The sequence below is a fragment of the Serinus canaria genome, chromosome 15 (genome assembly GCF_022539315.1).
Source record: "Serinus canaria isolate serCan28SL12 chromosome 15, serCan2020, whole genome shotgun sequence".
NCBI classification, from domain to species: Eukaryota; Metazoa; Chordata; class Aves; order Passeriformes; family Fringillidae; genus Serinus; species Serinus canaria.
In genome coordinates this window covers 6,203,965-6,230,841 of record NC_066329.1, presented here as the reverse complement: position 1 = coordinate 6,230,841, position 26,877 = coordinate 6,203,965, and the positions used below count along the sequence as shown (strand labels likewise).

At 42.0% G+C, this 26,877-nt stretch overlaps 1 protein-coding gene across 1 annotated transcript in view; it reads left to right on the top strand.

Moving 5' to 3' along the window:
* The window catches only part of PPIL2 (peptidylprolyl isomerase like 2), a 68,605-nt gene extending 41,975 nt beyond the window's left edge, over nucleotides 1–26,630 (top strand). The window contains exons 13-20 of the mRNA XM_009092340.4: nucleotides 693–782; nucleotides 2,150–2,183; nucleotides 10,157–10,274; nucleotides 12,820–12,876; nucleotides 22,732–22,804; nucleotides 22,943–23,005; nucleotides 23,483–23,622; nucleotides 25,265–26,630. Coding sequence (XP_009090588.1) covers nucleotides 693–782; nucleotides 2,150–2,183; nucleotides 10,157–10,274; nucleotides 12,820–12,876; nucleotides 22,732–22,804; nucleotides 22,943–23,005; nucleotides 23,483–23,622; nucleotides 25,265–25,358 — 669 coding nt within the window. The 3' untranslated portion in view covers nucleotides 25,359–26,630. The remainder of the gene's footprint in view (nucleotides 1–692; nucleotides 783–2,149; nucleotides 2,184–10,156; nucleotides 10,275–12,819; nucleotides 12,877–22,731; nucleotides 22,805–22,942; nucleotides 23,006–23,482; nucleotides 23,623–25,264) is intronic.
* The last annotated feature ends 247 nt before the right edge of the window (nucleotides 26,631–26,877 follow it).

Sequence of the window (26,877 nt, the reverse complement as noted above, 5' to 3'; positions counted from 1 at the left end):
GATTAGGTGGAAAGTAAAGTTTTTCAGAAGGAGCTGTTTGAATATCATGACTCATAAATTTACTAAATTACTTTAATTTGCACTGTACAAGTGAATTAGAAGCTGGAAATATATTTAGCATATTTTTCTTTTATTTGGAGCTTTGAAAACAATTTGGGTTTTTTTATTTTTCCTGTGTTCCAGTGACTTGGGTCAGTCCCATTGCTACTTCAAGTGGTAAAGAGGACCAAATGCTTCTCTCCCTGTTAGCTTCAATGTGCTCACTTTGAAATAGTGGAGCAGAGGAGTCAGGTTCTTTCTTACTCTGGTAAATTACCATTTTTCAATGCTAGAAACCCCCTTTGGAACAGGATTGTGATGCACTGCTGGAACTCAGTTACTTGCAAGTCTCTGAGCTTACCTGTGTTCACCATCAAGATGTCAACTGGGAACTCCTGTTATCTGAGCTAATGTTCAACACTTCTTAGTGCTAATTGGAAGGTCTGGTTTAATTTATTTAACACAGTGTGTGTCTCTCCTGTGTACCTTAAAAGGAGGTACATTGCAGGCTTTTTCCTGTAGACAGAGCCCCCGTCCTCTTTGAGTCCTGCATGTTTGTTTCTTTGTAAGGCACAAGTGAGAAGTGATTCTTGTAACCACTGTCATGATTGTTTAAAGGTTGTGCTTAATTAAAACTCCCTGTTGTCTTTCAGACACCCCGAACATGTGAAAACTTCATCAAATTGTGCAAGAAGAACTATTACGATGGAACAATTTTCCACCGATCCATTCGGAATTTTGTGGTGAGTATTAAAAAACTCCTGGGTAATGCACAATATATGATGTACTCAAAATATCCCATATATTTAACTTATCTCAGGTTTAGGTGGTTCCATGCATGACAACTTGCAATAGTAGTGTATTAAATGTACCATCAGAGGGAGGGTTGTCCTAACCTATGCCATGTGTATTTATGGGTGGTGCTAACAATTGTCTCTGACTAACATTGTCACTCAGAACATCACTGCATTTGCTGGCATTCCAGACAAAGCCTTGAAGAGTCATTGCCTTGGCTTTTGTTATCTTCCCCAAGATGTGGGTGGGTGGTTAATGAACAGAAGGAGAGAGAGGGAAATGCTAATTTGGATAAGTAATACTGTGGCCTATTGAAATCTCATTCAGATGAAACTTTAGCAAGCATCTGAATTTCTGTTTCAGGTTGTGGTACTTGGATATTATCAGGTTATCCTTTCCTAGTGTGCTCCAGCACTGGGTGCCCAGGCTTTCTTGTAAAGGAGTTAAAGAGCACTTTGTGTTCCTGAACTGTGTCTTTGGTAGTCAAAGATCTTTATTTACAGAGTTACAGTCCAGGCAGCTTAGGATATTGTAGCTGCCCTGTAACTTCCTTCCAGAAGAATGAACAGCCTGATCCTGAAGGCAGAGCACATCTCACAAGGAACATCACTGGATGTTACATTCTGTCCTGTCATCCTACAAAAAAGCTTTTTTTCTTTTGACAGCACTGTGTATCTCAGTTCGTAGTTAAGCTCACAACTAAAATTGTGCTTTTGTGCTATTACTTTGAAACTGATCATGTCACATTCCCTCCACTGGGATTAAAGCATGGAATACTGTTTCTGCAGATCCTGCATGTACAGTAATTAATACACTGTTTTGTTACTCAAAGATTAGTTTCACATGAGGATTTTTCCTGCTGGAGGTAGTCAGTGGGATGCAGATTCAGATACAAAAAATATTCCATATTGCCCCTTTTCTTGCCTTCCCATCATGTGGAGGATTGGTAGCAAAATGTAAAGCCTTTTCTGTTCCAAAAGCAGTGTATCATCAATTCAAAAGCAGGTTCTGATTCAGCACATAATAAAAAGAATGATCTGGTTAACCCATTTGAGATTAGTTATTTTCCCTATTTACCCATAAAAGACCTATTATTTTTATGAAACTGCCATTCTGCTTATAGATGAACAATGTCAGGGATGACAGCCAGGTGATAGTAAGCTCCAAATAAGAAGGAATGGTTTCCTTGTTGCTGACTTGTCAACATGACACAATATAGAAGGCATAAAATAGAGCACAATTGGCTTTTATGGTTTGTATTTGATGTCTTTCTCATAGATGCATTTGTAAAACTGATTTAATTTTAATTCTGCAGATCCAAGGAGGTGATCCGACTGGAACAGGAACAGGTAAGGCTGAGTTTGTATCAAGTAAGTTGTTCTCACTTCATGGGCTGTGTTGTTATGTTTACTTCCAGACAATTTAAAATTAAAATTCTCTAAATGATGATAAGTGGGACATTGTGATTACTTTAAAACAGAGGTTTCCTTGATATATTTTTATGACCATGTCGACTATGTTCAAAATTTCATCCGATATATTCTCAGTCTAAAGCTTGGGAACTCTTCCCTGCAGAATTCTTGTGGGTTTTGCTTCCTTTTCCTTCAGAAAAAAAAATAAATGAAAATTATAATTTTACAGCTGGTCTTCCAGGGCGAAGAATAAAGGAAGAAACACGTTCATGCAAAGTTGCTTTCAAATTCAGTGTTAATGAAATACTTGAGACCTGCCTTAGAATTGGTGACTGGCCAGACACCATCTGTTCTTCCAGCTAGTTGCCTTGTAATGCCCAAGCTGCTCTTTTTCTAACTTTTGGGGGATCACTGCTACAAAATTCTTCTGCCTCTTCTTTCTCCCTTGGTGGAGATCTGGGAACAGTCATAGCAGGAATGGTCAGGAGGCAGAGCAGCTGAAGGGTGTCACAGCATTGCCCACCACAGGAGATAGGTCATGAAATACCTCTGGTCACTGCTGTAAATTTGCTCATTTTCCTCGTGCACCTTCTATCTGCCCACTTGTGGCTGTCACCAGCATCCCCTGCTCCTCACCTGTTAAATACTTTAGCTCTATTTACTTTGTTAATTATGTTTGTGTGAGTTGCCTGCTTTTCTTGTAGTATATGTGATAATCAACAGTTGCAGGATTTGAGACTAGTTAAAGGTTCAGTGTTTTGATGGCAAAAACCCATTAACAAGAATTGTTACCATCCATGCTTGGACTGTCAGATGTGATTTGATTTTTTTATACGGAAAGTTTTGGTTCAAACCCCGAAAGACATAATTAGGAACATCTTTTGAAATGAGAAATTAAAGAGGTGTCAGGAGACGGGAGAGATTTAATAGGTTGACTCAAACACCTCTCACCCTTGCAGGGTGGAGTTCAGATTCTGCTGTGGAATTAAAATTAACTTGCTGGTGTCATCCCTGCTTCTATTTGTGCAAATGCAGAAGGGCTCTAAGACAGCAGAGTTAACAGAGGCAGAGGACTGGCATCACTGCTGCACTGAAGGGCAAGGCTCAGCTCCACTGGCTTTGCCAGTAGGAAGTGAAATGCTAATAAGCATATAGGATGAAAATCTTCCTACATATATTCTTCCACTTAAAAAAAGGAGTCTAATGACCTCTAGTATTTTCCATCTTGTTTTCCTCCTTGTCATTCTTAATTAAAGATGAGTATATCGCAGGCGAGATGTCTCGCAAACATCTGCCAGGACTATTAAAGTTCTAATGAAATGAACAGTGTGCACTCAAATAGACATGAGTCTTGCAGATATTTAGAGACTGGCTGCAATTATTGTAGAGTCCAAATGGTGCAAATGTCTTCTTTGCACCTGAATGGCTTTTATATTTTTAAGACAGTTGAATTTTATATGTCTTTACCTAATTGCTTATTGAATATGATAATATCACAAGAAAATCTAAATGGGGAGCCTGGTGGGCTGTAGATTGCTCTTGAACTGTCATGCCTTTGTGTTTAATACTTCAGTGAAGCTGCTTAGACAGTTCACAGAGTGCAAGTAGTCTGTCAGGATTTGTTCCTGACTAGTGGATAGATCCAGGGCACTTGACTGTGAGGCAGAAATTCCACTTGTGTGTCTGGAGCTGTAAGAAGGTGGCCAGACCTGAGGCTGGATGTTCCCTTGGCAGCAGGGCAGCCAGAGGAGAGTTCAGCTCAGCAGCGCTGCTCTAGCAGGGCAGATGAACTGATGCTCTCCTGGGCTCCCATGCTGTAAAAATGTCGGTCCATTTGTTTGTGCATTATTCATGTAATCACAGGCATTCACTTTAGGAAAGCTTTGGAGTAAAGCACTGGGATTCAGTACTTTGTACTGTTTTTGCCTGTGGCCTGTTTGTTATTTGCAGGATAAATTCCCTTTTTTATGTCCTCTGCTGGAAGGGATTTCAGTATTTTTTTGACTCACTGCTTCTTAGAAGGGGAAAAAGAAGAGGCACCTTTGAAAGCTAAAAAAAGTCTGTAAGATTAAATGAGCTTTAGAATAAATAACTTGACTTCTGTAATATCAGAGAAGCATATGAGAACAGAACAGGGCTTTCTTCCCAGATATTTCAATTGGCAATAGGGAGGACTATTTGGAGGTTACCCTTTAAATGTCAATATTATAAACTGTTTCTATTAGAGCTTTTTGTAGGAATACTTCAGAACAAAAAGAACATGCTTTGTTTCCTCATTCACACAGAACCTTCTGCCTAAACTGATGATTTCTAGCTAAGAGATTTGGCCTTTTTTTTTTTTGAAAAAAACCCCTTTGATAAACTGATACATGGAAGATATGGAAGATGCATTAAGCCTCTATATATTCTTCCTCTATTTATTTAATTATTCCTGTTCATCAGGAACTTGAACAGTCTTGTTCAAATATCTTCCCACCATTTGGTTTCTGTCATCATTCATCCCATGTGTCAGGGTGTCAGGTTTATGGTTGCAGCCCCCAGATGCTGAGATGATCACCCACTCCATTGCTAACTAAGCCCAGGACTGTTCATCTTCTGGGTGGATTTGGGCACAATTAGTACAACATGCCAGAAGGTTACTTGTCATACATACAAGACTGTAACTGTGCTTTGGCTCACCAGGATTAAGTGTGCTTGTGTTTTGGAAACAGCTCGCAGAGGTAAATGCCAGCTGGTTGTCACTGACCACCTCTCCCAAGGCTGCTGCAGCTGAACTGTTCTCTGGAAGCAGCCCTGAGCCTTGCTTTGCTGTTTGTTATTCAGCTCCCCAGTATGTTCTTCTTGAGTCTCTTCTGGACTGTTGTAAAAGCAAATGTGACCCAGCAGACACGTGAAGGACAGCTAATTCGTGGTACTCAGCAGTCAACCTTGGAATGGAGAAGGGTGGAAATCAGTGTTGTGGCATCTGGGAGTTGAGATACCACCCTGAGAAAAGAGTGGGGAACAGAGTTCTACTTAGCATAGCTGTCAGACCTGCACTGCCAGAGCAGTCAGATACACAGAGCTGCAAGGATGACACTGATTTGGAGGACCAGACTCATTTTCCTAGAGCCTTCACCTTTATGTTTCATAAGACTGCTGGGAGAAATTTTATTGTGGTACAGCAGCTTATTTCTTCTCTAACAAAATAACCACCCATAGAGGCAGTATTCAGAGCAATAAGCTGAGTCATGGTCATTCTTTGTAATGATTAATTATTTGAAAATGAATTTTAGATTTGTGATGTATCTCTTTTCCTGCTGTTCATAACAAGTAAGTGGTTGAACACTGTGAGTAATTCTAACTCACGGTCGTGCAAGTGGAGCAGCTGCTCTGTATTTTCAGTGTTCCAAATAATAGAAGAAAATTTGCATGTAGAAAAAATAGGTTTAATATTCTAACCCTTTTGTATGAAAAAGGGAAAATATATGCAAAGCATCACATTTTCAAAGCAGCACAAGCTTTTTTCAGCTACTCTTTCTTGCAACCTGTTGGAAGGTCTCATGAATCAGCCTGTGATTTATGAATCCAGGAGGGCACAAAGGAGGCACATTATAGCTGTAAAAGTCCAGGATGAAATACTACTGGTAGATGGGAATTGCTTTTTTTTTGGCAGCAAGAAGAGCTCCTCTGAAATGTCAATAGCAAAGGACTCTGGACAAACTTGATCAATGCAATGTGATTTCCTAAGATGGCAAGTTCCTTAACTGTACCAGTTTTAGAGCCACTTTTCTTGCATGATTGAAGCACAGCAAAAGCAGGAGCAAGACCTTTTTATCTAGAATATACTCCTTTTAATCTGCAGTCCCTGTGCACATCCACTGCCAGGTCTGTGGGGTTGAGTACCATGTCCTCTTATCTGAGAGGAGAGAAGCACTTACTGCCTGAGCTAAGGCTTTCATATTTGCAAAACGATTCCAGAAGCTCACTTGGAAAGATCTACAGAAGTGTCAGATGTTATTATGTGCCTCGTTGTTCCAAATGACAAGAAGAAAATTACAGAAAGTAAGCCATCATTTTTGTGAATCAGATCCCTCCTACTTCCTTACCACTGCTTAGCAATTTTTAAGCCAGAAAAAGGAAGGATTTATTTAAAATCACAACTGTCATGAATGATGATTCCCAGCCCACACCTGGCTTTTGGAATGCTACATTTCTGAAGCTTTAGATGCATCTCTCAGCTCTTTGCAAGAAAGTTGTACAAATGATATGATTGTACCTCAAAAAAAATTTTACATGCTTTTAGTAGGAACAAAGACTACCAAAGAGTAATCTGGTTAAGTTCAAAAGACAATCTGAAAATTTGGCTTTTTTTCTGTGTAATTGCTGATGTGTGACTGCTTCAGATGTCAGTTCAGATCTGTTCACCTGTTTACTATCAGCACAGGATGCAGATACAAGACTGAATAACTAACCATGCTTCAGTACAAGCTAAATGTATCTTGCCACTCTGGATAGCCACAGAAATTATTAATGCTCTTTTCTAAGAGCTGTGTGGTCTGTTTCATTTCGTCTCTGTGTGAGAATGAGTTAAACACATCTTTAATTTAAGAGAATTTTTTTTAAAAGAAGAATGCATGGAATTGTCTCCCAGCTTCCTGCAGCTTTGAATCGTGGATCTGAGTAGGCATGTGAATTGTACAAAAACTCTGAAGGCATTGACACCGTACAGGTTAAGTGATGTTGAATGGCACTGTATTTCTCTGGCTGATCCCAAGTGCATTTCCAGCTTTGTGCAAGCAGGAGATTCCCATGTGCAGGCTGTAATTACTCCCAACACCAATCCATCCACTGGCTGGGGCCATGGCTGCTGCCATGTGAACTGATTTTTAGCACAGAAGCCTACAGAATTCTTTTCCAGCACTTTTGTAATAGGATCTCAGAAACATTTACAAGTCCAGTAGGCACACAGCTCCATTTGGACAGAGATAAGCTGAGAGGGAGGTGAAGTGACAGGCAGTGCTGCCAGCTGTGAATGTAACACCCGGAGTCAATTCTTGTTATCCGTGGGCTTTGCTTGTAGGCTGGTACATCAGCACTGGGGTGAGGGCTTTGCATCATTGTGACTCCAAATATAGCCAGCAGAGATCTGTGTGCACCCTGAGGAAGATTTGGGGAGGGTCAGGAGGAGCCTCCTCTCTTTGTGGCACATACAGGGAGTGTAACATAAAAAGGCTGGAGCCAGACACTGCCATGCTCCCACCTCCTCTGTCTGCATCCATTCTGCTTTCAGAAAAGTACAACCACACCTCCCAACCATGTTGAGAATAAACACAGTAAAATCTTCTAGATACTTACAGACACCTCATAATTATTAGCAGGTTTGGAACCTGAGTGGTTTTCCCAAGTTTACATCGAGCTCTAATGTGGAGAGTAAAAGGTGAGAATGTAAAATCCCTGTTCCAGCTGAGCATTAGGCACTATGCTGCCGTGGCCCTAGACTGATGAGGGGTCTGTACTTAATCTTCACAGAGAAAGTCATGCTGGGTTTCAGTAATTAAAAAATGTATAGATGTAACTTGCCATCTTCTGACTTGTTCTGTCTAGTCCTGCCTCAAGCAGATACTTGAAGCCTGGAACAATTCCAGAGGTTAGCTGGAGTTTGATGAAAAGCACATTCAGGCTATTTTTAATTTAAGGAGAATACTCTGGGGTTTTCCTTGAAAAAGAAAAAAAAGTATTTCCTTTAAATTATTTTTAAAAACCAATCCAAAACAACAACAAAACCCCCAAGCTGTGCCTGCTCTGCAGAGTGCCTTTGCAGTGTCTCCTCTGCCCTTTGCCAGCCTGTGCTGCCAGGTCTCCACAGACACTTCAGTTATGTCCTTCACAGGACGTCTGGCCTTTTAGGCAAATGCTGCACAGGCCATTCCCTGCTCCTGCTGCAGCTCCCAGGCAGACAGAATTAGCCTTGGAAACAGCTGTATGGCAGACAGAGCAGGGGCTGTAGCTATCTGCTAAAATATTAGTGCTTATTTCCAGAGAAGCAGAATGAACCAAACTTAGCTTTCATACATATGAGATGAATTCTGACCTGCAGTGCATGATCCGAAATGAAATCTTACAAAAATAAATATTCCAAAGCCTAAAGATCATGGCTCGTTGCTCCTGTCTGCAAGCTCTTGGGTCTGGTTGTTTGCAATGCCAGAAAGAGAGAGTCTCTCTGTCATTCACAATTTTTCTCTTTCCTTTTGAATTATTCTTCTGACCAGTGAAGGCTTCAGGCTTGATTCCACTGTCTTTCAGCAGCTTGGCTGTAATTCCAGCATCAGCTGGAAGCAGATGAAGGGTGTAGCAGGCTCACAGGTTTGGCCACTTGCTGCTCTATCCCATCTCAACAGACTGTGCTCATGTTCTATATCCTCTGGAAACTTCAGACAGCACAAACTCCTCTAGAGCTGCCTGCAATGGTACCATATCCCTGTCACCCACCTCTGGAAAATATTGGCAAATGGGATCAAGCTGACATAATTTAGCTGATCTTAAAATATTCAATAACCAGAGATTGCTGAAGTAACCATTGCTGTACTCCTGATTACAGAAAATCCCCACAGGGTTTGTCCTCTTTTGTCACCTCTTGTCAAACTGCAGAGCAGGCAACACTCAACTCTATTAATAGGTCTTTTGAATATGATTAATTGGGTTTTTAAGTGGGTCAGCTTCTTCCAGAATTTCTCACTTAGTTCCACTTGCAGCTGTCCATATGAGATGCTTTGTTTTCATGGTATCATCTGAAACTCTTTCCTCATTTAATGCACTCTTGTGATTTTTTGGGTAAGATTTTCAGTGGGAGCCTGATTCATTCCTTGGTTTTATTTACTGCTTTACAGCCATATCATCAAATTGCTTTCTGTGTTATGTGTGCACATGGCTGTGGAGCTCTACAGATCCCTTCCTGACCTGCTGCTTCTCCACTTACTCTGGAGGGCTCTTGAGCCAGTTCTGCAGATGGACCAGCCTTGCTGCCTGTTTGGATAGTTTTGTTTGTTTTATTTTTAATACTGTCCTAAGGTGAAATATTTTTTCATGGTTTGTCAAACAAGATTATGGATTTGACTGTAAAACTATGACTCATCTCAGCCTTCGTTTTTCTTATTAAGAATGATCCTGGAGGAAAGTGCAAATGAAAATGTCAGATCTGTCATAAATAATGTAAAAATGACAGCCAGGAGGAGACCTCTCACAGACCCTCTCTCTGTCCACAGTCACAGAAAAGAAATCACTTTTGGAGGGCTGGGGCTAGGGTTTGTGCAATTTTATCATTCTTTTAACTTCACTGCACATAAGTGTTCACGTCATCCAGGTATCTAGTCCAAATATCTAATTTTTGCCTTTTAATTTGGAGCACAATATATCATCATTCTTCATTGTTTAGTCTGGGATTAAGCATTTGAGTTTGTACCTCCCATTCTTAGTTGTTTCTATGAATGGGTTTCATCTCCCTGATATTTTATTTCCAGAAGCAGTGCTATATCCAGAGTGCAATTAAACTGGTAACTCTTTGCTCTGTGTTTTGTCATGAAGCCAGTTTTAAAGATTTAATGTCTCAAAAGAGAAAATTTATGGTGGACCAGGAGGAAAAAATTAAATCCTTGACTGTTCTTCAGCACAGGATCCATAAAGCTGTTGATAAAGTGTGGTCTGTTGCAGCTGATAGTGTGAGGGCACAGAAATATGTTGCCAGTTGCAAACACCAGATTTCAAGGTCGTGCTCAAATACTGGCCTAGAGATAGGGGTGAGGTAACAATGTATTAACACATAGTGACTGCAAGTGCTGGGAACCTTGAATTTAATGTCAGTGCCTGTTGCAACACACAGTGGGAAACTAATGAAAACAAACATTATTCTTCGATTTTTTTTTCTTTTTAAGGAGGAGAATCTTACTGGGGAAAACCTTTCAAAGATGAATTCAAGCCCAATTTGTCCCACACGGGACGTGGTGTTCTTAGTATGGCAAATTCAGGACCCAACACAAACAAATCACAGTTGTAAGTAGTCATTTGCTTTTTTGTGCTTTATTGGTTGCCTCTGGACATTGTGTCTCACTCTGTTAGGAAGAAAAATGACATTTAATGAGCTACTTTAAATGTAAAGTTCAGTAAAGGGAAATATTCTGTTGAGTGGTGCATACTGCAGTCAGGGCTAGAGCTGCTCTTAGCCAATCTAACAGCAAAGTGAAGCATGGCAAGAAGACCTGTGGGTTCATTATATCAGCAAGAACTTGTCTCTTTTGTTGTTATGATTTGAAGTTTTTGTTTTTGTCAGTGTCCCTCCTCAGTATTTCCCCTATAATTATCATCATTCATCATGCCTCTTCATTCTGTTAAAATATAGCTCCATATTGAACTTTTTGAAGGAATTAGATGAAACATAAACTCTATGGGAATATAACTTCTTTTTAGTCACCTGATTTTGAATAAATGCTCTGTTGAAATGTGTAGACCCAGACATGGAAGAGTGAACAATCTGGGATTGAGAATAACTTGGTTTCCAATGTCCAAAAGCAGAATGAAGACTAAAATGAGGGCAAACTTAAAGATACTGAAGTTGTAATGGCCTTGTTCATGTGGGACATTAATATGGGTGTGTGCCTGCAGTCCTTTAAAAATGTTCTGTGTCACTTTGAGCCAACTATTTATTGGTTGCTCTGTAAGTACTGCAGTATAAAAAAATGGCCTTTTATTGGGAGCCCCAGGAAAGAGAGAGAGAGGGAGAGAGTGTGAGTGTGTGTGTGTGTGTGTGTGTGTGTAGCACTGTCACTTGGCACTGAGGAGGGAGGGAGGGTCTTGGTGTTCGTGATGCTGAGTGTTAGGATGATTTGTAAACTCTGCAGCAGTGTGGTTTGCTTTAATTAAACACAAGGGCTTCTCTCAGGGCCTCACATTCTTAGGCTTACTTGGATTCTTAAGCCTAAGCACGTGTGGGGCAGTTTGCTGGATCAAGTTGCTGTACAACTTATTTTGGATTTGAATGTTACTGCCAGCTCTCACGTGCTAAATTAGGGGAGAGTAGAGGCTTCTTTCTTTTTTTTTTTTATTTTTTAAAAAGGAGATTCTAATAACAGAGGTTACAGAGGCCATAAGCGATGTGCCATTTTGAGTCACATTATCTGCTGCTGTAAATGTGATTGTTTGTTCTCCTAAAATTTGCAAATGAAATATGAAGTTCCTTTATATGTAAGCCCTTAAGGGAGTCCAGCTGTCCATATTTATAAAGGTTCCTAGGCAGCACTTAGATCCATCTCCTCTAGCCTTGGGGACTCTGTGAATAGCTCTCCCCATTGGTGACAGGCACTACAGGGCAGAGAGAGCTGGGTGCTCCCTGCAAGGTGATGCTTGAATAATGCTCAGGACTTCTCTGAGACCCTCCTGAGTTATGTTAATTCTGTTGTCTTTATTTTGACTGTAGTGACAGGTGAGAAGCTTTCCCTGTATATGTGCTGTTTCTCAGGGGTTTTTATTACAATGCTACATAACAGACCATGTGATGATTTTAAGTATTGGATATCCAGGAGTAAAGTGGTGTCCCATGTAGGAGTCTGCATTCTGCACAGCATGCCAATGCTTTCCTAGGGCAAGCTACATCTTAATAGACTGTCTGGAACATTACAGCTGCTCCTATTTCCAATCATATAACTTCCTGAGGCAGTTGCTTATATGGAAAAGTGCTTTTGGAATGCTTATATATTTTTAGCTGTCTCCTATGTAGTGTAACAGATGGAGACAGGGAGGAGAGCCAGCACTGCATGTCCAGCCAAGACAGGCCATCGTGGTCTGCAGACCACACTGTGGAAACCTTTGTCTCATACATTTGTAGTCCAGGACTTCCAAAGAATCATCGAGCTTTAGAGTAAAGCTTTAGTAGTAAAGGTTGCTTTAGATTAGTGTTTTAGTTCCATTGTTTAGGTTTAAAGGTACAGCCCCCAAAATTAAAAGTCCAATTAATTACTTTTGACACTTTGAAGTATTCTTCTGGGATGTTTGTATCTGGAGCACGAGTGTGCTCTGTCCAGAGGAGAAATAGATCACCAACAGACCAGTTTAAGGGAAGAGAAATGCATAAAGTAAATATATAGAAAATAGAAGCTTACACTGGCAGAGGCTGTCGTGTCATGTAACTTTGTTTGCTGGATACAAGCTGCCCATCAGGCACCAGAAATGTTCTTCCCAAGCAGGAAGCATTCTTCCCATGCACATCTGCCTGCCCTGCATGAGCTTCCCAGGGCCTGCAAGGCCAAGGAGGCAGATGCTCCGATTAATTTTGGACTTGCTGCAAGGCCCTACTCTTGGAGTACTGTTTAAAAATATTGGTGTGATGAAAAGTGAGAAGCCAAAACTCCAGACATCCAGGTGGAACCCACAATAGTGAGGCGTGAAAGGATGTTTGGTCCACAGGCCTTCCAGAAAGGAGCCAGAGAGGGGCTTGGCTTCTCTCTGGAAGCCTTTGCAGACTCTTTGTGTTTTTAAGCATTACTGGCTGTTGTTGAGGGTCACTGGGGCAATGTGGTAACTGTTATATCTTTATTCCTCCCAGCTTCATCACATTCCGCTCTTGTGCGTATCTGGACAAGAAGCACACGGTTTTTGGAAGGTAAGTGAAGGATATTTTGGCTAGCAGCATAGCAGACATTCTCCCTTGTGTGTCTGAAGCCTAAAAAGAAGAATCTAGTGACTCTTGCAATTGAACTTGAGCAAAATTCCAGCTCACAATCCAGGTCTCCTGGTCATGAGTAGGTGGGCAACATTGCACCAATGCCAGTCAGCAGACCCTGCCTTTTTTCCCTCCTTTCATCCATGTAAGTTGCCTCACTTCCCTTCTGTGGGTGGCCCTCCAGGAGTCATGAGCAAAGTAATCATAGTCATGTAATGAACCATGTTAATATTTGTGCATTTTAATTGCTGGGACACAAGAGATTAGCTCTTCAATGCTGCTTTCATCCTCTTATGAGCCATCAACTGAAAAATTAGTCATGACAGGACTGTTCTTCATCATGGAATAGAGCTTCTGCATAGATGAGGTCTTTTGGCTCTTCTTATTCTTTTTTATTTTATTCTTATTTTCTTTTATTCCTGACAATTATCACTGGTATAAAATCTGTATATTTATGCACACGTATATAAAGATTCTACCAATGCCCAGACAGTGAGAGAACTTCATTCCTTATAAAGAAGTCTCTTCTGAAAGTCTTTTCCAGTCAAGTTTTCACATGATAAAACTTAAGATATTTATTGTAGAAGAAGGTACAAAAGATGCTCTTTGCTTCCTCTACTGCAGGTACTTGGTATTGACCAAGTCAAGCAGAGCTGTTCTCAGACATCCCTCATGCATGGCAGGAGTGGCAATGTTGCTAGCCTGCTGCACTGGGAGTTCCTGAGAATCTTACAGTCTTTTTTACTTGTAGATTTGGGGTTTTATTCCTTTCATGGTTCTATTCATTTGGAAGTCAGTAATGGAAAACAGAACCATGTGCTGTTTACTTTGATTGAATGTCATGCAATTGTGCTGTACAGTGAAAGTGATATATTTAATCCATCTTCCCTGCCTGAAACTTTTTGAGGCAGAAACTGCTTCATGTTAATGGCACTTTATTTTAGTGCTGTTATCTTCAATAATTGCACTCTTGGAAATGTATTTCTCTTTTCTTTCTCAGATTTGTCCTAGAAAAATTCAAAGATCCCTTGTCCTTTCGTGAAAGCAGATAAAAAAAGGAAATTCTAATACTAAAAGCTAAGAGTCAGTAATTCTTGGAGGAGTTACCTTATCCAGATCTTAGGACTACTTCACTTCAGCAACAATTTGAGTCCACCTTGCAAAAACCCCTTCAAATCCCCTGCAGTAATACTGTTAACCTGAGCTGGCCACCTCATCAAGTAATGTCTGTGTTAGACAGCTCAGCTGAAAATGTGCCTGGTCTTCAGTTCTGGGTGCAGCCTGGCCTCAGTGAGCATCCTGTAAGTCCTCCAGTGGCTTTGCTGTGTTTCCTCAGTGTGCTCCAGTTTTACCAGAATTCACCAGCAAAGGATTTGGAGAGAAGCTGAGCTTTCTGTGGTGCAGGGAGTGTGCTCCCCAAAGCCTTCACACTGTGCTGAATAGCTCAAGTAACTTGTGAGCAAAATAACTCAGATGATGTTTCACACTGTGTGTTGCCCTTTAGAGAGGAATTAGTTAGTCCAGGTAAATCTGCTCAAGCATATATAGCAGAGATTTTTGCAGTTTTAGCAAAGACTATCTTAATTTGGGAATTGTCTTTGCTGTTACAGAAATCTGAGCTTAGGTCCCAGAGTGAAGAAGTGGTGCTGCTTATACTTTAAGATGAAATACAATGGAAAAAGTTTATTAAAAGTGTTGGTTTAGAATCATATTTGGCTTCCTGCATGAAAACTGAGTGACATCTTCATATGAGCACAGAGCAGGGAAATTTTACTCTGATCTTTCTTGCATGGAAATGAAGATCAATACAAATAAGGTAAAATTAAGATGCTGGGATATATGTATCCCAGTCAGTCTGTATTAATCTACATGTTGAATTATTGAATAATTGAATTTACCAACAAATTTAATAATAAAAGGTTCATGTGTGTAGCTCTTAAGATCTGTATTCTGTCATCAGAATCCACCAGCTGTTTTTACCTGCATTGTATTTAAAAGTCATAAAAGCCAGAAGATGCCAGAGATTGTACCTCTAGTAAAACTCCAACTTCAGTTTGATATTTTAGATCCTGAGTGATTTGGTGACTATAAATGAGCTGATTATAGCACAATAATATCTGGGAAGCATATCTTGGAATAATATCTAGGTTTAAGAGCAGAATGAACCCATGATATCAGGATTCTTTGTTTCCATCAGTGTTTAATTATATTGTTAATTGGATGCTTACTGGCCTGTTGTGACTTTCATATAGATTTGAGGATTACTTATTTCAGTTAATATAAAAATCTAAATACTCTGATCTGAACTGTACTCTTAGCTACTCCTGTGTGACTCTGGTCCATGTTAGTGTCACACAGGTATCTTGGAGAGCACAATGACCTGTTTGTAATTCGTATAGAACTTTTCAGCAAGCTTTCTGTACTTAGGAGAACAAAAAAGAGTGAAAGGGCAACCATTCCCTACTCCTTTCTTTGTTTCTTTGGTCCTTTGTGGGATGCACCATTGAAAAGTGCCTTTTCTGGAAATGCATCTTATTTATATCCTCACTGGTCTGAAACACAGTTTTTATGTGGGAGAGTCTATAAATGCCCACTCCTGGGCAGTGGGACAGGGAAGAGGTGACATGTGTCTGCCTTGGTGCACTGGAATTTTCATGTCTCAGGAAAAAGGTGTGGCTGGAGGACAGGGAAGGGCTCATCATGATTGCGCTGCTCACTGTGGCAGTGATGAGGATGCTGGTCCTGAAAAGAAAGGAGATAATCTGGCATGGCTGAGGAGCCAAAACAGAGTGAGAGCAGAATGCCTTCCCTTGGAGGTGTATTGCAGGCTTGGATTTCCTGCTCCAACAGAGCTGCCTAGATTAAATTAGTAATTACCATTTCTAGTAATTACTATTTCTTCTGACTTAGAGAATGATGTAATTAACATGAAAACCAACTGGTGGTTTTTGTGGGCTTTTAGCTTGCTGGTAAGAGGTTTAAAATAGAAACTGAGATAATATCAACTAACTGACATGCCTTTGCTCTGCACAGAGGGGATGAGAAGCATTTGCAGGGGGCTGCTGCCTGGGGAGGGTCCTGCCTGCTGCTGCCCTGGGCTCTGTGCCTGAGTCTCCTTCCTACCTGTGCTCCAAGCTGGGCCTCAGCTGTGCTGTGACCTGCAGGGGCTATAGGAACACTACAGCCAAAACAGCAGATGAACTCAGGTTCCTGTTGGGTGTTCTTTATGAAATTTAGGTGCAAGCATATCCCATCCATGTTGTTGTTATGTTTCCTGTTGCAATGGCTCACAGCTCTCGTGGATCAGAGACCTGGTACATTTGCCCTTTTTTAGCAGAAATAGAAACATAATCTCTGTCCCTGAGAGCTGTGTAAGTAGAAAAGAGATTACATATAGATAAAGGGAAGTTGTGACAGTGACCCATTTCAACCTACCTTCCACCACCTTTGGAAAAAGAAAACCTCAGGAAAAACCAAAATTGCTTCATCGATGTTTTTTGGGAGCCTGTTCCAAAGCTAAAGGCACACATAAAAATGTGCATATTTAAAATAGTAGTGGAAAGTGATCAACAGAAGGAGAAAAATTCTTTCAGAATTTTGGGCGAGATTTAGGACGAGCAAAGCATGGTGGGCTTGAAAGCAAGGGCATGTTGCAGATAGGTGATGTGATGTGATGTGATAAAACAAAGGGCAATAAAGGGAGCAGAGAGAAAAGTGTTGTGGTCAGAGTGGCAAAGCTGGAAATTATCTGTACAGCAGCTGTGTGTTTATTAGAGCATCACTTGTGTTTGTCAAGAGCTGAGAAAAGAAAGTGGCAACTGAGACAGCAGATGAGTATGTCAAGGACAGTTTTCTCTTTGCTATGAGGCTGTACATATCTGCTTATGTGAATAATTTCTACTGTCTCTCGAGGTGTCTGCTGCTCGTTCTTCAATTCTCTTGTTCCCAGAAATAATGAACAAGGTGGTCTGGGACACCTCAGGCTTGGTCAGACTGGAGGCATCAGTCAATAGCTGACATGCATTCAGCTTATTCTTCTCTTTTCTTCCCTTCTCTTCCTTGCCAGATGCTTTTGTGGAAGAGAGTTCTTCCCTTGGATCAGTATCACTCTGTATTGAGTATTCCTTAACCTGTGTAATTGCTTTCTACTGCAATACTGTAGACTGGGGCAATGAAAGTAACTCTTGTCCTCTAAAGTAATTAACTACATAAAGCAACTACCAGGCATTATTCAGTTACCCAGGTGCTGTTATATAACACATTGTCTGTTTCCACTTGAAACATTCCCTGTATGATTTGAATCAGTGAGTCCCAGTTGCTTCTAAGTTGGAAAACTCATGTCCTTGTGGCTCTTCTGCTTTAGTACATCTGAAGATTGGAGAAACTGTGTGACAGCAGAAGAGCTGATTCTGTGTAGGGAGACTGACCTAATTTTGCACTGCAGAGTCTACTCCCCAGACACTGGGATAGGAGCGAAGAGCAAGGTGGGGAAATGAGCCAGGCCTCCCTGTGGAAGCCATGGCTGCACATGAGCACTGGGCTGTTGGAGCTGCATGAGGGCTGCTGTCATTCCCAAAACAGTTGTATGATCTCTGAAGAGGGACCTGTGCCAAGGCAGGGAAGTTCTTTTGTGCCAGGTTCATCTGTTGAGTCTAGTTTCAATAAGCTTTTTTCCAAGTTGTTTTATTTTCATCACCCTTTATTACCATGTCTTGCCTGCTAGATGAAGCCCTTATCTAGCAGAGAGATGGAGATGTTTTGGCTGCTTTCTTGTTGCACATTTGAATTGCTCACTCCATTGCAGATTGGGTGTATGCATAGAAAACATTTTGTCCTGAGTGTGCGTGTCTGTGCACATATGTGTTGTTCCCTCTGTGTGTGTATATAAATGTGTGTTCTCCTTTTTATAAAAATAACCTTCGGGGCAGAATGTGTTTACAAAAGAGCAATTTTTCTTTCTGTTTTCTGTTTGTAGTTTAAAGCTTGTTTTAAAAAAAGTCCAGACATTGTTCTTGTATCATCTTCAGACCAGGAAACTCTATTATGTTGGCCCACTGCCATCCCCAACGTTGCAGAAGGCAATTTAACATTGCTTAATTCCTATAATTCTTCCAAACAAAAGTATGAGAAGTAGATTCACGTGTGAATGTCTCCGGGCTGCAGGGGAGATGCAGTTTTCTTTGGGGCAGCACTAACTAAAGTATAGTGAGACCTTCATTGGCATATTGCAAATGGATAGAGCCTGCTCTGGGTATTTCACTTCTTCATCAGGCAAAGGCATTGGCAATGGTTTTGAAGCAAGGTTACTGCTGTACATAAAGGAGCCTTAACAGGAAGTAAGTAAGCACTGGAAATCTTTGCATTTCACATCTAAATGTGAAATGCAAAGATTTCCAGTGCTAACTTAGCCAGCTTTCAAGAAAACAGAATTGCACGAGTGAGGGCACATTTTTGTTTTCATTCTTATGCTAAGAGAAAAAAATACCATAAATGTACCTGCCTTGTCGTTCATGCTTAAATGTAATGCAACATTTATCAAGCTCCTCTAAAAATACAAGCTGTCTCAGGGTTGCTGAGCTAAATATATAGCTGAGATCATAATTTCTCTGCTCAACATCTACTGGAAGCACACAGCAAACTCTCGGTTCCCCGGTTGTTCTGATGTGAATGGTGTCTTGAAAGTGTCACCCTTTTCACTGCAGGGTGTCATCTGAACACCTTTTTAAACCTCAGCCAGTTTAGGACAAAGCATGTATGACACCTTATAAAAGGAATAGAGCCAGTAGCAGTGGAAAAGGTTAAACTTGTTTATGCCCTTCTCCCTTCCCTGCCATGCTGGCTCCCAACTTGGCAGAAGTGGCATTGCACGAGACCAGGCAGCACAGTGTGAACAGTCACTGGCTGTGCCACACGTTTAACATGTGTAAAGACTGTAAAGGGATGTGAGTCTGAATTTCTGGAATCTGCATTTTCTTTTACTGAAAATTATGTACAGTTGTCCTTGAATATTAGAATAATATTAAGTAATGGCTCACTCTTTAGAGGATTTTTTTAAATGTTTTTATGTACTGTTCTGATGGTCATTTCTACATAAAATTTGTATGGGCTTTTTTCTTGGCCCAAAATAGGTGTTGTTGGGCAGGCAAAGAATCCCAAAACCTTCTCTGGTGTGTTGGTTTCCTCATTGACTGAGGAGCAGTTGCTGTGAGGGATGCCTGTGCATGGGCTTTGACACACTTTATCTCATCAAACTGATTTTAGTGCTGCAATGTAACATCATGAGATTTGACAATAACAACGTGTAACGTTTCAAGGGCTTGTGTATACCTTGTCTCTTAGATCACAGGAAAGCTTACAAAAGCCTTCACAGCTTGGAATATTCAATTTCTTTTGCATCCAGCCCTGACTGCCAGGTTAGTGTATAGTTCAGTTTTTACTGGATGGGTGATGTTTGCAATCAGGCCTTGTCTGTCGCCCTGATTTTGTAAAACCTTGTTAAGCCTTCTGAAGTTTACATTCCTTCAACAAACTTTCTCACACACCATTCTGTAAATAACCTATGTTTTGCATTCTTTCATGGAGGTGGAGAGAATTGATGGACCCTTGGTCTGTCCAGTGACTTTGGAGAGGTGGCACTGTCACCCTCCAATCCACTGTCACCTTTGGAAAACTATAAATGTTGGAGTCAGGAAATAAAGGTCCTCCTTTTGTTCCCCTTGAAAGCAGCAGTGTCTGTGTCATCATTTCGTGCCTTATCACAACACCTTGTCCTTTTGCATGTTAATTTTTAGTGGTCAGATACCAGCCTCAGCTGGGCCTGACCCTGACAAAGCTCCCAAGTGCTCCCTGAACAAAAGTGACATGTAGATTATTTGCTGTCCCTCTGGTCAGAGCTCTGTCCTCTGAGCTGGTGGTCTGTATTCAAATTAGTTTTTATTTTTTAACAGTATTACAGCAGTGTCTTTATAAAGACAAATCCTATATTGAGAGCTGACTGTGCTGATAGTGTAGTACACAGAGGTTCTCTGTGCAAAATGTTGGAGAATGCAAGGGAGAGAAAAGGCAGCAATTTTCCATTTGAGAGACAAGAAGTGAAGAAGAAAAGAGAATTACATGCTTTGCAGGCATAACAACTTTGTCTTCTTCCCACTTAGCCCTTAACAGTCATGTCAAAATAAACTATTTAAGTCATTTACTGATGACCTGTGAATGCCATGTGTATTGCAGCCTTTCAAAATGCACAAGTGACAAAATATTACCAATAAAGTTTAATTAGCAGGGCAACTGAAGATCTGGTAGCATCAGTAAAATGCATTAGGGCTAATATTGTGGGAGGTCTAGCTATGGGCTAAGGGATTACTCAGCTGAGATTGCCAGTGCACAGCTGATCTGGCCATTTCAAATTATCAGAAACCTAATTAAATGAAAACATACAAGCAGATAATGAGTGAGCTGTTGGCTAGAAAATCCTCCGATATTAAATCAGAAGTTTCCTTTGGGGCAGTTAAAATACAGTGAATATATCTTGGGCTGGGTGTTAATCACCAGTATTATAAGTCAGTCTGATATTGGCCTGGAGAGAGATTTTAAAATTGAGTTTTTGTTATGAACTTTCCAAAGTTCATAGAGGGTCCTCAAGCCCTGTGCAGCCTCCCCGAGTCTGCTCCCTCCAGTCACAAATGACTGAGGCTGTTCTAGCCTGCATCCATGGGTTTCAATTGCACCTAAAAGTCACAGCCTTATTACAGAATATCAGCAGGCCCTTGGGGAATAGAGTTTGGAGTAGCACTGAAACACGAGCAAGCACAGCTGTGCTGGGGCAGATGTGAGGACACCCTCTCTATCTCAGTTCATTCTCTGTGGTGGGGTTTGTCCTTTTGGTTGTGCTTACAGCCTGTCCTAGCCCACGGGGTGGCACTGAGGGCACTGGGGAGTGCTGTAGGAAGTGGATTTCTCCATTGGATCAGCTGAGACCATGGCAGAGAAGAGTCAGAGGCCTTTCCTGGTGCCGGTCGGGCAGAGTCTGCCATGCTGGGACTGGACAGGTGTCTTTGAGAGGGAAATAGCCTGGTATGAATGTGTAAAGGTGACTGTGAATATCGCATGTGTTTCGGTCAAGGAATTGCTTATTTCTTTGATATGAAAGCAGAGTTAGGTGATAAAATGCTCTACATATTCCACCAGTTTGGTATCCTTTTCCCCACCAGCTTCATTCAGTTTGATTTTCCCCCATCTCATCTGCCCACCCCTTGCCAGCCTACCTGTGCTGGTGCTGTAGTCCCAGCAACAATCAGGCTTCAAAACAGTTACCAACAGTTACCCCTCTGTGGAAGCTGGGGGATTGCTGGCTCTTGGCTTGCCCTGTCCCATGGGCAACCCTGGACTCCTCAGTGGCCAGTTCCTGCCCCTGCTGCTGATCTCCTGGCCCCAGACTCTCCTGGCTCCTGGAGCACTGTTTTTGAGAATTACAGCTGCTTCTCATTGTCCCACAGCTGTTAGTATGGGCTGTATTTTTGGTTCCTGGCCATGTGGCTTGGCTCTATTAAAACAGATGTTGTCCAGCTACAGCCTGCTTTGCTAATGGATCTGGATCACTCGGCATCAACAGCCTGTCTTCCTCTTTATTTACTGCTCTTCTAAGAATAGCTGTTTTCAAATTTAATTGTGGATGATGAGGTGGATAAAAGTGTTAAATACCCTGGGACCAAGAGCTGATCCCAGCAGGACCCCTCTGAAAACATACTGACTCAGTGGTTCCTGTTTAAAATTAGATTTTGACACCTGTCAGCCAATTTTTTAGTTCATGTGTACTGTATTCACTTCATAGCATTCTGGTTCCTCAATCAAAATATCAGCCGCCTTCCAGAAGTCTGTTCTGTGGACACTGTTATCCCTGTTAGCCACATCTGTTGTCTCAAAGATAGAAGGTTGTTTGACAGACACTGTTTTCCACAAAACCTTGTTGATTGCTGTTACTTATTTCCTTTCTTTCTTAATCATGTCCTGTCTCCGCTATTCCATTATTTTGCTGGGATAAATGACAGGATGACAGGATTATAATTATCTGGGTTTCCCCATTTATCCTTTCTAAATATGCTTCTCTAGAATGTTCCCATTGTTCCACACTTTTTTTGAAAATAAACATGTCCAGAAAGCCTTCAGCCTTAAACATTTTCAAGCAAGTGTTTGGATATGTTGACTTGAAAAGTGAGAAACCAGGGATCTAAGGCCCTCCTAGGTGAAAACTGCTTTGAGAAGTGTCCTGGCCTTAGCCTGTGGCTGTGACTTGATGCTTTGCTGCCTTCCCAGAGCCCTCATGGGCTCACAGTCATGATGTTCTTGTGGAGGAATCCTGTGCTCTCACTGTTAGTGGTGTTAGTGCAGACAGCTCTGCCACTGCTCTCCTGTGCTGTAGTTACCATTCTCTTCCTGATAACACTCTCAGGTCTCATAGACAGTTTGAAAACAAAGAAGAAGAAGAGACTTGTTCTTCATCTGGCTGGTTTGTGTGCCTTCCAGGTTTTGGGCTTTGCTTTGCCTCTGAGTGTTGGACTTTTCCATGTTCTCTTTAATTTTAAATTCAAATCCCATATTTGAGGGAAAAATTCTTCTCTTCCACACTGAATGACATTATCTTAGGTCTTCCAAACACAGTTGCTGACTCCTCTCCCCCCAGATCCGATGATTTAAAAATCTGCTAGAGTAATGGACATAAATGAGATATATTAAAGGTAAGGGTGGAGGAATATTTGGAGTGTGTTGTGACAATTGAATAACATGTCTTTCCTCTTTTAGGGTGGTAGGTGGCTTTGAAACTCTGACTGCTATGGAGAATGTGGAAAGTGACCCCAAAACAGACCGTCCCAAGGTGTGTGTGAAGCAGTGGAGGCAGTGGCCTTATCTGGCAGTGCTGGTCACTCTGCTGACACTTCTTGAAACCAAAATAGGGGGAGATGGCACTACTGAATCAGCAGATAGAATAACTGTTCTTCTCTTCTGCTTCTAGGAAGAAATAAGAATTGAGACAACAACTGTTTTTGTTGATCCCTATGAAGAGGCAGATGCACAGGTGAGTTGCTTGGTTGGTTGAGGTTTTTTTGAAAGGCCAAAGCTTTTCTGGAGAGAATTTTGCAACTTAATGACTTTTCCTTGCACATGGGCAGCTCCCTGCTACATCTTGTTGCCAGGTAAGATTAAGTAGCTGCCATTCAACATTGCTTTTTTGCCAGGATCCCAGTGGCTCTTTCAGTGGAGAGTTACTCTTGTAACTGAGTCTGGCACAGCTCCCAGTCGATCAGGCTTCTGATGGTTTCCTTTCAGATGTCCCCAGTAGCTTTGGGTGGCTGCAGGTGAAAAAGTTTTGCTACAATGGTTGCAGAGAGCCTGTTTGTAGTGGCCCTTGAGTGCTGTCTCCTAAAGCCTGCCCTGTAATCTCAGCAGTGCTGACTGCTGGTTTACAGTGCTTTAAAGCTTCAAAGAATTGTAGACATTTTCTCCTTATTCTGCACTATCTCTTGCAACAGATTGCCCCCTTTGCTCCCTACAGGTCGCTGCTGAAAGAGAGAAGTTCCAGCAGGAAGAAGAAGCAGCCAAAATAAAAGCTGAAGTGGTCCTCCCAAAGAAAGAGGTTCAGACTCCTAAAACTTACCGGCAGGGGATTGGAAAATACATCAACATGGCTGCAGCGTGAGTTCCCTGTCCTTCTGATTTTTGCTGAATATTTTAGGTGCCTTTCCTGCTGGATGCTGGCCCTGTCCAGTGCCATTGTTCAGATATTTGTTTTAGGCCAGAAAAGACACCCTCATGTAGTCCTAACAGTCAAGAGTTTACTTCACTTCTGTTGTTTTTCAAGGTCACACATTTACTGAGCTTCTCATTTAGCCCTTGAACATGACCAAGCTGGTCCTTAAAAGCATTTGCTGACTTCAGAACTGTAGATACATTTCCAGAACTCAGAAGTCTTTGAGGAACTGTACTGTGTCACTTCTATACCATCTTTTATCCTCTTCCTTTTCTGAAGCTATTTCTGAAGGCCATAGTCCCACAGATGTTTCTCTTTGAGCAACTTCTGCCCTGCACAAAGTAGCTGCCCCAGGCCCCCGTCAGTTTGCTGCTCTGGTTCCCTGTTCAGCCACACAAACAGCTGTACCAGCACAGCTGAAATGGCTGGAAAGGGGAGCTGGCTCCCAGGCTTGCTGTGGGAGCACAGGGCAGCTGAGTAGCTCCAGGGTACCTGGCTGGTTGGACAGGCTTATCCTAAAGCATCCTCTCCCAGGCACCCTTTGTACCCCTGTCAGGATTGGCAGCACTGCTTTCTTTCATGAGAACAGCACAGAATCCTGGCTGAGCAGCAGCTTAGCATGTGTTTTGGAAAAATTAAAATAAATGCCTTCCACTTGATTTTTAGCAGACTTCTCTAAAAGCATTTGCAAAAATGCTGTTGTCTGTCTGCTACATAAAGGCCTGTATTTATGCATACACAGATCTGGGCAGCCATTTAATCAGCCTGTGTGTGCCTCTGTGACTTACAGGCATTTGCATAACTGTGAGAACAGAAATATGTAAGCTCAGGTAGGTCAGTTTAGTGTGTCAGTGAATTTTTTCAGTTGCAGAATATTGTGTGTCCCTTAAAATACTATGTCCAGCTTAAAACTGCTGACACACTGCACTCTTATTTACAGAGGAAATCCAGCAGTTGTGGAAAGGACCAGGTAGTATAGAAAGGACCTTCAGTCATTGCAGCCTGTTCTGGTAGATTTAGGGTTTTGTGTTTTCCTATCAGCTACTGATATCTGACAATAAACTACAGCACGTGAGCTGGTGGCACAGTGTTCCCTGGGGTTGCAAGCTCTGCTCAAGAGAGGTTGATAATAATAGCAGCAACTGCAACAGGCTGGGCTCAAGAAACAGGAAAGATTGGAAGAGCTCTCCCAGGTGCTTTATACCTAATTCCCCACAAATCCTTTTGCTGCCACAAGTGCAGGTGAGAAGGTGTGGGGAAAACTCATGGCTCATGTTCTCCTGACCATGCTAAAAAGGTACAGCTGTTAAATCTTCAGTTCTGGCCTGGAGAACTTTCTGTACTGTGAACATATTCCTGGGAGTGTTCAAAGCCTGATCCAAACCATCCCAGTGGACTCATGCTCCCTCTTTTTGGGCCTGGCAAAGACCCCCAACCCGTACTGGCATGCAGCTTGCACTCCTGTCTAGTTGACAAGGAATGGGCTGGCTCCAGTATAGCTGGTGCTGGGAGAGAACAGGCATCCAAGCTGCCCTGGTCCTACTGGCAGTAAAGACTCCCTCAGAGTTGTTTTCATTCTGGCTGCAGGAAGCGCAGTGTGGAGGATGATGGGCCTTCAACCAGCACAGCTGTGAAGAAAGAGAAGAAGAGCACAGGCTTCGGCGACTTCAGCTCCTGGTAGCAGCATGGGGAGCCCAGCACTGGGGCAGCACAGCGCAAACAGGAGCCTCCCACGTGGCCCCAGAGAGCCCAAAAGACAGTCTGTCCTGGGGAGGGAAGGCACCAGCCTGCCCTTCCACTGGCAGAGAAAACTGCTGCTTTGTTGAGGCTGATTAATGTGGCTTTGTTTGCTAGAGAGCACATTCCCCCACTGCATCTTCCTCGAAGGCTGTTTTGTTGTTTTTTGCAAAGCAGGGAGCAGGCAGCCCAGCTCCCCGGGGATCAGCTGGAGCCTTTCTCTGCTTGGCTGGCAGCAGACCAGGCAGAGCCCAGCCTTGCAGGGCACTACTGCAGTGAACAGCTACAGTGGTGAAAGAGCTCCTTTTACAGGTAATCGTTCCCAGACCAGCCAAGTGTGCCAAGCGAAGGAATGAATTACAGTGCTGGGAAGCTCCTGTCCTGCTGGAGAGCTCTGTGGAAGGGCTCCGGCCTGTCCTGCCCTTACCTTCCAGCTGCCTCCTGCTGGTTCTCAACAAGGACCAATTTTGTCTGGACTACTGCTGTCATCTGAAGGGCCTTGCTCACTCCGTATGAGCTCTCTCTGTACCCATTAAAGCCTCCAACAGCAGCTTGGAAAGCTGCAAATCTACATGGGGAGCCTGGTGCAGCTGCATCACTTATTCCTCCCAGTGGCTGCCCTTCCAGGCTGAGCCACTGGACAGCCAGAGATGCCAGGATGCACCAGTTTCACACCTGCCCTCAGGTGCCAGAAACTACAGCCTTGAGCAACTGAGCAGGAATAGAAACAACTCTTTTGGTTTTTTTTAACACCCATCCCTAAAGCCTGGTCCTTGCAGGGTAAAACACCCCGTGGTCTGCTCCTGCCCCGGGGTCAGGCTTCCCATCATTAGGAAAAACCACATAATGTAGCTGACAGTCATCTCAGATATTTCCATTATGTAACCACAAATTATTAGGAATTTTAATAAAGGCCTTATGGGGTAAAGATATATCAGCCTGTGAAGTTTTAATCCCAGAGAATCTGTGTGTTACCATAACTTAGACATAGCAGGCTAGATCCTTAATATCACTTTTCAGTTCATCTTAGGTGTTTTTAAATAAGAGAAATGCCCTCCCTACCTCCTGTGTGGCTGAGGAGAGAGTTTTGTAATCCTCTTTGGAACAATACATTTGTATCGGTGGTTTCATTCTTTAAGAAAAGACTCCGTTTATAGGAAATTGCTGTAAAAACTTTTGGAAATATTTTGCATTAAATGCTTTTATTTTCTTTTGACTGCTTGACTTTGACTGTTCAACTGTTATTTCCAAGATCACAGCATTGCAAACTTGATTGTTTTACAAGGAAATGATTCATTCCTGCTTTTTAAGATGCTCATAAGGAATTCTGGGATCTCTGCGGATGTGATTACATCTTTTTTAAATTATAGGAAGTCTAAACTAATTTGAAAGAATAATAGGGGGAGTTTGTTTTGCAAACGTCTAAGTTTGAAATAACACATGTTTGATTACTGGAACAGGGG